At 43.5% G+C, this 12,553-nt stretch overlaps 1 protein-coding gene across 2 annotated transcripts in view; it reads left to right on the top strand.

Annotated features, from left to right (window-relative positions):
- The first annotated feature begins 9,705 nt into the window (after positions 1–9,705).
- Positions 9,706–12,553, top strand: part of LOXL3 (lysyl oxidase like 3) — a 208,568-nt gene continuing 205,720 nt past the window's right edge. The window contains exons 1-2 of one of the 2 annotated variants that reach the window (XM_063925933.1): positions 9,706–9,894; positions 10,133–10,174. In XM_063925933.1, the coding sequence (XP_063782003.1) occupies positions 10,142–10,174 (33 nt within the window). In that variant the 5' untranslated portion in view covers positions 9,706–9,894; positions 10,133–10,141. Of the gene's footprint in view, positions 9,895–10,132; positions 10,175–12,553 lie in introns of those variants that run through there. The other variant, XM_063925924.1, reaches the window with a different exon arrangement.

Consider the following 12,553-nt stretch of genomic DNA (forward strand, 5'->3'; position numbering starts at 1 on the left):
GGAAGATCGTTGCCTCTTACGAGACTCTACAGTATGAAAGATTTCATGCACGGTCCTTCCAACTGTATCTACTGGACAAATGGTCGGGATCTCATCTTCACATGCACCAGCGGATTCGCCTGTCGCCGAAAGCCAGGATTTAGCTCTTCTGGTGGCAGGTTCAGGATTCAGAATTGGATCCTTCTAACCATGGACGCAAGTCTCAGAGGTTGGGGAGCAGTCACCCAAGGGGAAAACTTCCAAGGAAAGTGGTCAAGTCTGGAATCCATCCCTCTGATAAACATTCAGGAACTAAGGACAGTGTACAACGGACTTCTACAAGTGGCACATTTTCTGCAAGATCAGGCCATTCAGGTTCAGTTGGACAATGTAACGACGGTGTCCTACATAAACCGACAGGGCAGAATGAAGAGCAGAGCCGCAATGTCAGAGGTGACAAGAATCCTCCTCTGGGCGTAAAAGCATGCAGTGGCGCTGTCAGCAATCTTCATTCCGAGAGTGGACAACTGGGAAGTGGACTTCCTCAGCAGACACGATCTCCATCCAGGAGAATGGGGCCTCCACCCGGAGGTGTTCGCGGAAGTAACATGTCACTGGGGTGTACCTCAAATAGACATGATGGCCTCCTGCCTCAACAAGAAGCTTTGGAGGTACTGTTCCAGGTCGAGAGACCCACAGGCAGTGGCGTGACTCCGTGGGTGTTCAAGTCAGTGTATGTGTTCCGTCCACTTCCACTCATCCCAAGGATTGTCAAACTAATAAAAAGAACAAGAGTTCAGGCGATCCTCATTGCTCCGGACTGGCCAAGAAGGGCTTGGTACGTGGATCTTCTGGAATTGCTGCTGGAAGATCCGAGGCCTCTTCCTCTTTGCGAGGGCCTTCTGCAACAGGGGACATCGTTCTCCCCTCGCCGTTGCTTCATTCCCCGCTGACATGGGCAAGTGTGTATGCACTTGGCGATGCCGGCACCCTGCCGGGTCCCCGCTGCTGCCAATATCGGCGTCGGTGGGGACTTGTTTACTGTTTATGGGCCTTAGATGGATAAATAATACAGGAAACATTGAATCCAGCAGGTGGCACTATACCATCATGTACATGGAGTTCTATGGTGTACACTGGGTCTCATTCATGCTTGTAAGCAAAGCAATATAGCAAGCAACTGGGCAAAACCATGTGCACTGCAGGGGGGCAGATGTAACATGTGCAGAGAGAGTTAGATTTGGGTGTGTTATATTGTTTCTGTGCAGAGTAAATACCGGCTGCTTTGCATTGTAGCCCACAAATGTTAGACAGCTTTATTTATACATTGCAGTTTAGACGTCAGTTTGGACCCCCTCCCGCAGATCTTACACCATTGGAGGTATATGTAAACCATTGTGTTTGCGTACATCGCTGCATTAGGGGGTCACACACAATGCCAGCATTCCCGCAATTGGTTGATGCGTCTGAGTTGCTATAAAGCCGCACAGCGCAGAGTCGTGGCTGTCATTGGGAGCATGGAACGGTATGGTCAGATGCATGGCACTGTACCGTCTGTTGCACGTACTATGGGCGCGACGCTCACAGCGGAGACCGTACTGTGACGGGGAGTCTGCACCTAGGCTAGAGTGACCATATTACCTGGGACGCTCAGGGATTACACAAGTTCTGGGTCTGGCTGACTTCTAGCCTACATTCCAGCTGGTTTTTATCTGCCCCAGAACCTGTGTAATCCAGAAGCGTCCCAGGTACAGGGGATATTATGGTCACTCTAGTCCCCATCCTGTATTCCCCCAGTAGCTGTATCTTCATAGCTGCAGTATACAGTGAGAGAGAGACCTCTCCTCGGACGCTGGATCATTTCCGTCCTCCGGTGATACATCCAGATCTCCCTGTTATACACACAGTACTCTATGACTCAGTTGTGCACTTGTGTGTCAGTGTAATTGTAGATCTCCCTGTTACATACACACAGTACTCTATGACTCAGTTGTGCACTTGTGTGTCAGTGTAATTGTAGATCTCCCTGTTATACACACAGTACTCTATGACTCAGTTGTGCACTTGTGTGTCAGTGTAATTGTAGATCTCCCTGTCACACACACAGTACTCTATGACTCAGTTGTGCACTTGTGTGTCAGTGTATTTGTAGATCTCCCTGTCACACACAGTACTGTATGACTCAGTTGTGCACTTGTGTGTCAGTGTAATTGTAGATCTCCCTGTCACACAAACAGTACTGTATGACTCAGTTGTGCACTTGTGTGTCAGTGTAATTGTAGATCTCCCTGTCACACACACAGTACTCTATGACTCAGTTGTGCACTTGTGTGTCAGTGTATTTGTAGATCTCCCTGTCACACACACAGTACTGTATGACTCAGTTGTGCACTTGTGTGTCAGTGTAATTGTAGATCTCCCTGTCACACACACAGTACTGTATGACTCAGTTGTGCACTTGTGTGTCAGTGTAATTGTAGATCTCCCTGTCACACACACAGTACTCTATGACTCAGTTGTGCACTTGTGTGTCAGTGTAATTGTAGATCTCCCTGTTACATACACAGGACTCAATGACTCAGTTGTGCACTTGTGTGTCAGTGTAATTGTAGATCTCCCTGTCACACGCACAGTACTCTATGACTCAGTTGTGCACTTGTGTGTCAGTGTATTTGTAGATCTCCCTGTCACACACACAGTACTGTATGACTCAGTTGTGCACTTGTGTGTCAGTGTAATTGTAGATCTCCCTGTCACACACACAGTACTGTATGACTCAGTTGTGCACTTGTGTGTCAGTGTAATTGTAGATCTCCCTGTTACATACACAGGACTCAATTACTCAGTTGTGCACTTGTGTGTCAGTGTAATTGTAGATCTCCCTGTCACACACACAGTACTCTATGACTCAGTTGTGCACTTGTGTGTCAGTGTATTTGTAGATCTCCCTGTCACACACACAGTACTGTATGACTCAGTTGTGCACTTGTGTGTCAGTGTAATTGTAGATCTAACAACTAATTGACGTTACTATTAAAGCAAAATCAATACAGGCGCTATAATAAAAAAAAAAAAATGTGTTCACACTAATATATTAGTACATAAACTGCAGCTCCCATATAAGGTGTCTGTAACACCTAAAAACACAGTATATTTTTTTGATATAATTATAATTATAACTATATAAGAGAGCGCAAGGTGCTGAATTGATAAATACAATTTATTAAAATGTTTAAAAAATATTAAATACAATCAATAAACAAGAAATAAACTGATTAAGGAGCATAAGATCGACTGACCATCCTAGTAATTAATAGGAATGTCCCATTTTTTGTGAAGCATGGAGTATCCAATTAGTATTAGTGGAACTAATACAGAGTATTAATGAAGAGACGTCTCACTTCAAGCTCTGTTTAGAATACAAAGTCCACCGTGGATTAAAATGCCTCCGTATAAGTTATACTGGAAAAGGTATGTACTATAAGGGAATTTAGACGCCACCCTTGATGAGATTGATATCTCCAAGCCAACGTACTGCTTCACTTTTCAACCCCCACACATAACACTGGAAGCTCACCACAGAAAAGATGAACAGAAGCCGTGTCCTGTAGCAGTCAGGAGGCCAGATAATGCGGGAGCAGCGGTGTGGAGACGATGGCAGGTCTCAGATATCGATAACACCGCAAGAGTGGAGACGATGGCAGGTCTCAGGTGTCTGCTGCACCGCAGGTGTGATGATGGAAACAAGCCGTATCCTGTAGCACTCTGGAGGCCAGGCAATGCGGGAGTAGCAGTGTGGAGACGATGGCAGGTCTCTAGTGTGGTAATGAGCGGACGTTGGCAGGTCCCGGGGGGGGGAAGCAGACGCGGCTGTTGGTGGCGGAGATGGTCGACAGTCAGCCCAGCAACAATTGTAGAGATGGTCAGGACCATAAAGTTGTAGCTCCAGCCCTAATTAACGCGTTTCTCCGACTTAGGGGCAGTCGGTTTCATCAGAATGAGTTCCTGTGCTTTAGAAGTAGCTGATATTTAAAGGGATCATCATCCAATGAGAGACGCCTCCTAAGCACTTACTTTGGATTAAAAGCACCTGAATCAATTAATACCAGTGTGAACCTAGTTATACATAAAATTCAAAATACAGACCATAACCATTGTGCTTTCAAATTTATAGCAAGACCATTACCATTCATTAGATAACATCTTACACTTTCTAACTAAACAAATATAACTATCTAATAATTAATAAATAATTAGTTAAGTAAATAAAATAAAACAAAATACAATCTAGCAGGCAGCACAGAGAGATAAATAACTTACATAATTCTTATATATTAGTGAAATATACCTATTGTTAGCATTGGTTGGTAAAAGTCCCTGTGGCTCACCACACTAATACCACAAGCCCCCAACTGCACAGACCCGGGTTCAAATACCACCACAGAGACACTTACAATTAGTCATTATTATTTTGTTCTATAATTCCATTATTACTATTATGAACAAAAAATAAATAAAAATATAGAACCCAAGTTCAATTAAATTAATTAAATTAACCCCCTTACAGAGTCATAATCCATTGTCCATTACAATTCAGAAAGGACATATGAAAAAAATATATTTTATAAGAATGATGATGCATAGCACCTGTAAATGGATATATATACATACAGAATATTTACTTAGTATAATGTCCACCACATTGATACAACTCGCAATGTAGATGTATTTGAAACCTTGAAAGTTGACTGGTATTCACTCATCAGTTGAGGGAAATCATTAGTATAGATACGTCCAATGACAACCACTTTATCAAGTTTATATATTGAATCCCCTAAATCAGATGTTATTCATTTCGATACAGTCATTTAGACCATCTGGAAAGAGAGTACCAAGCGTATGTATCCAAAAGGCCTCTCGCTTACATAGGCGATTATATCTATCGCCACCCCTAGTAGTAGGTTCAATATGTTCAATACCCTGTATACTTATACATTTGACATCTCCATCATGGTTATCTAAAATATGCCTAACTAGACTGTGTTGACTAGTACCTCTTTTAATATTATTCTTATGTTCCAAAAACCTAATGTGTAACAAACGTATCGTCCGACCCACATATTGTACCCCACAGATACAGCTTATAGCATAAACAACATAATCCGTTCTACAATCAATGCTGCCCCGTATCTCAAATTGTGTGCCATAAGTATGTGAATGGACTTTAGTAGTCTTATCCATAATGAATAAGCAAGTATCACACCTCAGTTTCTTACATTTATAGCACCCATGAGGCCTTTTCGGTCTCTGTAGCCACATATTCTTACTAGCTATTGAATTAGTGTCCAAGGTTTTGAAATGACTAGGGGCAAGATACGTTTGTAAATTTGCAGCTCTTTTGAATGTTATACACGGTTTCTCATCTAATATAGTGGATAAAATTCTATCTGTTTTCAACACAGAGTAATTTTTATTTATAATGGTTTGAAGTTCTTTTGACCCTGTATTGAATTTTGTAATAAATCTGGGCTGTTGTAAATCAACCTTAGGGAGGTGATCATCCCCCAATTTTGGTACTAATAAGGAATCTCTATCCCTCAAACGTGTCTCCAATAAGGCATCCTCCATTAATTTATCCGGATATCCCCGGTCTTTAAATGCAGAAGTAAGTGCTGAGGCTTGACTCTCAAACTGTACTAACTGGGAACAATTACGGCGAATTCTGAGATATTGGCTTTTAGGGATGTTATTGAGCCAAGGGCGAAAATGGCAGCTTCCATAATTCAAAAAATTATTAGTATCTACCTCCTTACGGAAAGTAGAAGTGACAATTGTATCCTCGTTGATAGATAGATCAATATCCAAGAACGTAATATGTGAATCGTGAACAGTGCTCGTGAACTGTAAACCATAATCATTAGAATTAAGAAATGTGAGAAAAGATATAGTGGATTGTAAGTCCCCATCCCAGATAAAGAACAGGTCATCGATGTAGCGACCATATAGTACCAAGTTCGCCCCGAATGGGCCTCCCCAAATAAGGGACTCCTCCAAACGACCCATATATAAATTAGCAAAACTCGGGGCGAACCTGGCACCCATCACCACACCGAGGACCTGTAAATAAAACAAACCATCAAAAGTGAAATAATTATGAGATAATTTAAATTTAATAGCGTCAATGATGAATTGACGCAGTGAGTCATCCATAGAATTATCTGTTTTTAAATAATATTCAACAGCCAATACTCCTAAACCATGCGGTATGTTACTATATAGGGACTCCACATCGCAAGTAAGAAACATATAATTACTTTTCCATTTTACGTTCTTAATCATGTTTAAAAATTGGGTGGAGTCCCTAATATATGATTTAAGAGTAGTGACATGGGGTTGAAGAAATGAATCAATGAAGGCAGACAAATTAGAGGTGAGGGACCCAACACCAGAAATAATAGGACGCCCAGGAGGTGATAGGAGTGATTTGTGAATTTTAGGAAGGTGGTAATATGTGGGGATAATTGGAAATTTATTAAATAAAAAAGCATATTCGGTCTTGGATATTGTCCCATCCCTCATCGCAGAGTCCAAAAGTATCTTAATTTCACACTGAAATTTCATAGTAGGATTCTCGCTCAATGTTGTATAGAATCGGTTATTATTTAATTGTCTAAGTGCTTCAATGACATAATCGCTGCGATCTTGTATAACTGTACCCCCTCCCTTATCTGCTGCCTTAATGATAATACTATCATCCTGACTCAGTTGTGCACTTGTGTGTCAGTGTATTTGTAGATCTCCCTGTCACACACACAGTACTGTATGACTCAGTTGTGCACTTGTGTGTCAGTGTAATTGTAGATCTCCCTGTTACATACACAGGACTCAGTTGTGCACTTGTGTGTCAGTGTAATTGTAGATCTCCCTGTCACACACACAGTACTGTATGACTCAGTTGTGCACTTGTGTGTCAGTGTAATTGTAGATCTCCCTGTCACACACACAGTACTCTATGACTCAGTTGTGCACTTGTGTGTCAGTGTATTTGTAGATCTCCCTGTCACACACACAGTACTGTATGACTCAGTTGTGCACTTGTGTGTCAGTGTAATTGTAGATCTCCCTGTCACACACACAGTACTCTATGACTCAGTTGTGTACTTGTGTGTCAGTGTAATTGTAGATCTCCCTGTTACATACACAGGACTCAATGACTCAGTTGTGCACTTGTGTGTCAGTGTAATTGTAGATCTCCCTGTCACACACACAGTACTCTATGACTCAGTTGTGCACTTGTGTGTCAGTGTATTTGTAGATCTCCCTGTCACACACACAGTACTGTATGACTCAGTTGTGCACTTATGTGTCAGTGTAATTGTAGATCTCCCTGTCACACACACAGTACTGTATGACTCAGTTGTGCACTTGTGTGTCAGTGTAATTGTAGATCTCCCTGTTACATACACAGGACTCAATTACTCAGTTGTGCACTTGTGTGTCAGTGTAATTGTAGATCTCCCTGTCACACACACAGTACTCTATGACTCAGTTGTGCACTTGTGTGTCAGTGTAATTGTAGATCTCCCTGTTACACACACAGGACTCTATGACTCAGTTGTGCACTTGTGTGTCAGTGTAATTGTAGATCTCCCTGTTACATACACAGGACTCAATGACTCAGTTGTGCACTTGTGTGTCAGTGTAATTGTAGATCTCCCTGTCACACACACAGTACTGTATGACTCAGTTGTGCACTTGTGTGTCAGTGTAATTGTAGATCTCCCTGTTACATACACAGGACTCAGTTGTGCACTTGTGTGTCAGTGTAATTGTAAATCTCCCTGTTATACACACAGTACTGTATGACTCAGTTGTGCACTTGTGTGTCAGTTTAATTGTAGATCTCCCTGTTACATACACAGGACTCAGTTGTGCACTTGTGTGTCAGTGTAATTGTAGATCTCCCTGTCACACACACAGTACTCTATGACTCAGTTGTGCACTTGTGTGTCAGTGTATTTGTAGATCTCCCTGTCACACACACAGTACTGTATGACTCAGTTGTGCACTTGTGTGTCAGTGTAATTGTAGATCTCCCTGTCACACACACAGTACTCTATGACTCAGTTGTGCACTTGTGTGTCAGTGTATTTGTAGATCTCCCTGTCACACACACAGTACTGTATGACTCAGTTGTGCACTTGTGTGTCAGTGTAATTGTAGATCTCCCTGTCACACACACAGTACTCTATGACTCAGTTGTGTACTTGTGTGTCAGTGTAATTGTAGATCTCCCTGTTACATACACAGGACTCAATGACTCAGTTGTGCACTTGTGTGTCAGTGTAATTGTAGATCTCCCTGTCACACACACAGTACTCTATGACTCAGTTGTGCACTTGTGTGTCAGTGTATTTGTAGATCTCCCTGTCACACACACAGTACTGTATGACTCAGTTGTGCACTTATGTGTCAGTGTAATTGTAGATCTCCCTGTCACACACACAGTACTGTATGACTCAGTTGTGCACTTGTGTGTCAGTGTAATTGTAGATCTCCCTGTTACATACACAGGACTCAATTACTCAGTTGTGCACTTGTGTGTCAGTGTAATTGTAGATCTCCCTGCCACACACACAGTACTCTATGACTCAGTTGTGCACTTGTGTGTCAGTGTAATTGTAGATCTCCCTGTTACACACACAGGACTCTATGACTCAGTTGTGCACTTGTGTGTCAGTGTAATTGTAGATCTCCCTGTTACATACACAGGACTCAATGACTCAGTTGTGCACTTGTGTGTCAGTGTAATTGTAGATCTCCCTGTCACACACACAGTACTGTATGACTCAGTTGTGCACTTGTGTGTCAGTGTAATTGTAGATCTCCCTGTTACATACACAGGACTCAGTTGTGCACTTGTGTGTCAGTGTAATTGTAAATCTCCCTGTTATACACACAGTACTGTATGACTCAGTTGTGCACTTGTGTGTCAGTGTAATTGTAGATCTCCCTGTCACACACACAGTACAGTATGACTCAGTTGTGCACTTGTGTGTCAGTGTAATTGTAGATCTCCCTGCTACACACACAGGACTCTATGACTCAGTTGTGCACTTGTGTGTGAGTGTAATTGTAGATCTCCCTGTTACACACACAGTACTCTATGACTCAGTTGTGCACTTGTGTGTCAGTGTAATTGTAAATCTCCCTGTTATACACACAGTACTGTATGACTCAGTTGTGCACTTGTGTGTCAGTGTAATTGTAGATCTCCCTGTCACACACACAGTACAGTATGACTCAGTTGTGCACTTGTGTGTCAGTGTAATTGTAGATCTCCCTGTCATACACACAGGACTCTATGACTCAGTTGTGCACTTGTGTGTCAGTGTAATTGTAGATATCCGTTACACACACAGTACTGTATGATTCAGTTGTGCACTTGTGTGTCAGTGTAATTGTAGATCTCCCTGTTATACACACAGTACTGTATGACTCAGTTGTGCGATTGTGTGTCAGTGTGATTGTTATGTAATGTTGTGTTATAGGGTGGCAGGGACGGCGTGCTTTCACATGAGGTTAGTGTGGAGCAGCAGGTGTGTGCAGAGACGGGTGTAATGACATCCAGTCCAGGTTTTCCTAAGATTAGTGGTAAGCCATGAACATGGCTAATTAGCAGCACCTGACTTCTGCCTTTAAAGTTGTGTCAGTACTGATCTGCAGGGCTTCCGATGGTGAACCAGTCGCCCCGATGATAGGCTGAGGGATATGGGGATACGATAGGAAGTCATATGGATGTGTTACCAACTTGCTTCTGAACTGTAAAGTGCTGCGCTGTTACATGTGTGCTGCGTGTACCTAACCTGTTACCTGCCTGAGAATGCAGGATCCGCTTGAACCTTGGAATCCAGCGTATGTGATCCTCTCACGTTATGTACAGGGGTCTGGTTGTATAATATTATTAGTATATGTAATAATAAAAGGCTGGATAACATTAGATCTGACGCTGTTCCCGATAATGCCTCCTGTCAGGGTGTCTGCCTGTTGTGTCTGGTAATGAATTGCTCTGCATTTAGTACAGGTCAGCCTGCCTAGTGTCAGGAGATATGAGACCTCTACTGTGATGTGACCTTTCCTCTCTCTTCCACAGGTACCGTGTATGATTCTTCCTCCCATCAGATGCTGCAGCCGTGTGAGTATATAGCACATTGCACTGGTAATGATCGTGCTGTATACAACTAAGTTATTATCTCTCCTGCAGAGCACTGTAATTAATGACTGCTGTGTAATAATGTGCAGAGGTGACAGCGTTTCATCTCTCCTGCAGAGCAATTAATGACTGCTGTGTAATACTGTGCAGAGGTGACAGCGTTTTATCTCTCCTGCAGAGCATTGCAATTAGTGACTGCTGTGTAATACTGTACATAGGTGACAGCGTCTCATCTCTCCTGCAGAGCATTGCAATTAATGACTGCTGTGTAATAATGTACATAGGTGACAGCGTTTCATCTCTTCTGCAGAGCATTGCAATTAATGACTGCTGTGTAATGCTGTGCAGAGGTGACAGCGTTCCATCTCTTCTGCAGAGCATTGCAATTAGTGACTGCTGTGTAATACTGTACATAGGTGACCGCGTCTCATCTCTCCTGCAGAGCATTGCAATTAGTGACTGCTGTGTAATACTGTACATAGGTGACCGCGTCTCATCTCTCCTGCGGAGCATTGCAATTAGTGACTGCTGTGTAATACTGTACATAGGTGACAGCGTCTCATCTCTCCTGCAGAGCATTGCAATTAGTGACTGCTGTGTAATAATGTACATAGGTGACAGCGTTTCATCTCTTCTGCAGAGCATTGCAATTAATGACTGCTGTGTAATGCTGTGCAGAGGTGACAGCGTTCCATCTCTTCTGCAGAGCATTGCAATTAGTGACTGCTGTGTAATACTGTACACAGGTGACAGCGTCTCATCTCTTCTGCAGAGCATTGCAATTAGTGACTGCTGTGTAATACTGTACATAGGTGACCGCGTCTCATCTCTCCTGCAGAGCATTGCAATTAGTGACTGCTGTGTAATACTGTACATAGGTGACCGCGTCTCATCTCTCCTGCGGAGCATTGCAATTAGTGACTGCTGTGTAATACTGTACATAGGTGACAGCGTCTCATCTCTCCTGCAGAGCATTGCAATTAGTGACTGCTGTGTAATACTGTACATACAGTAGGTGACAGCGTTTCATCTCTTCTGCAGAGCATTGCAATTAATGACTGCTGTGTAATAATGTGCAGAGGTGACAGCGTCTCATCTCTCCTGCGGAGCATTGCAATTAGTGACTGCTGTGTAATACTGTACATACAGTAGGTGACAGCGTTTCATCTCTTCTGCAGAGCATTGCAATTAGTGACTGCTGTGTAATACTGTGCATACAGTAGGTGACAGCGTCTCATCTCTCCTGCAGAGCATTGCAATTACTGACTGCTGTGTAATACTGTACATACAGTAGGTGACAGCGTTTCATCTCTTCTGCAGAGCATTGCAATTACTGACTGCTGTGTGCAGAGCTATGATCAGGTAACCACACTACTATACGTATCCGGCATCTGCAATCAACTTCCAGTTTTTAATTGCTAATGTACTAATTGTATTGTATGAGATCCTGCGCTGTGTGCACCGGTCAGAGCTGGAAGCGACGTCCTGACATAAAAATGTCTTTAAATATATCTACTATACATTAAGCAGCCGGTTGCTGTAAAATGAATAATATAATATCTGACATCAGTGTTTATCCTGACGGGGGAAATATGCTGAGACATAGCGTTGTAATAATAAGCGGTCAGTGTCCCAGCGCACATACCAATATAACAGTCCCCTCCGGCCACAGCTATGTCAGGGAGAGTCCTGCCCCGGGCACTGTGTGATGGGACGTGTGTGCTGGAATGCTCTGCCGCTCTGTGTGATGGGACGTGTATGCTGGAATGCTCTGCCGGTCTGTGTGATGGGACGTGTGTGCTGGAATGCTCTGCCGCTCTGTGTGATGGGACGTGTATGCTGGAATGCTCTGCCGGTCTGTGTGATGGGACGTGTGTGCTGGAATGCTCTGCCGGTCTGTGTGATGGGACGTGTGTGCTGGAATGCTCTGCCGCTCTGTGTGATGGGACGTGTATGCTGGAATGCTCTGCCGGTCTGTGTGATGGGACGTGTGTGCTGGAATGCTCTGCCGCTCTGTGTGATGGGACGTGTATGCTGGAATGCTCTGCCGGTCTGTGTGATGGGACGTGTGTGCTGGAATGCTCTGCCGCTCTGTGTGATGGGACGTGTATGCTGGAATGCTCTGCCGGTCTGTGTGATGTGACGTGTGTGCTGGAATGCTCTGCCGGTCTGTGTGATGTGACGTGTGCTGGAATGCTCTGCCGCTCTGTGTGATGTGACGTGTGCTGGAATGCTCTGCCGGTCTGTGTGATGTGACGTGTGTGCTGGAATGCTCTGCCGGTCTGTGTGATGTGACGTGTGCTGGAATGCTCTGCCGCTCTGTGTGATGTGACGTGTGTGCTGGAATGCTCTGCCGGTCTG

The sequence above is a fragment of the Pseudophryne corroboree genome, chromosome 1 (genome assembly GCF_028390025.1).
Source record: "Pseudophryne corroboree isolate aPseCor3 chromosome 1, aPseCor3.hap2, whole genome shotgun sequence".
Lineage (NCBI taxonomy): Eukaryota > Metazoa > Chordata > Amphibia > Anura > Myobatrachidae > Pseudophryne > Pseudophryne corroboree.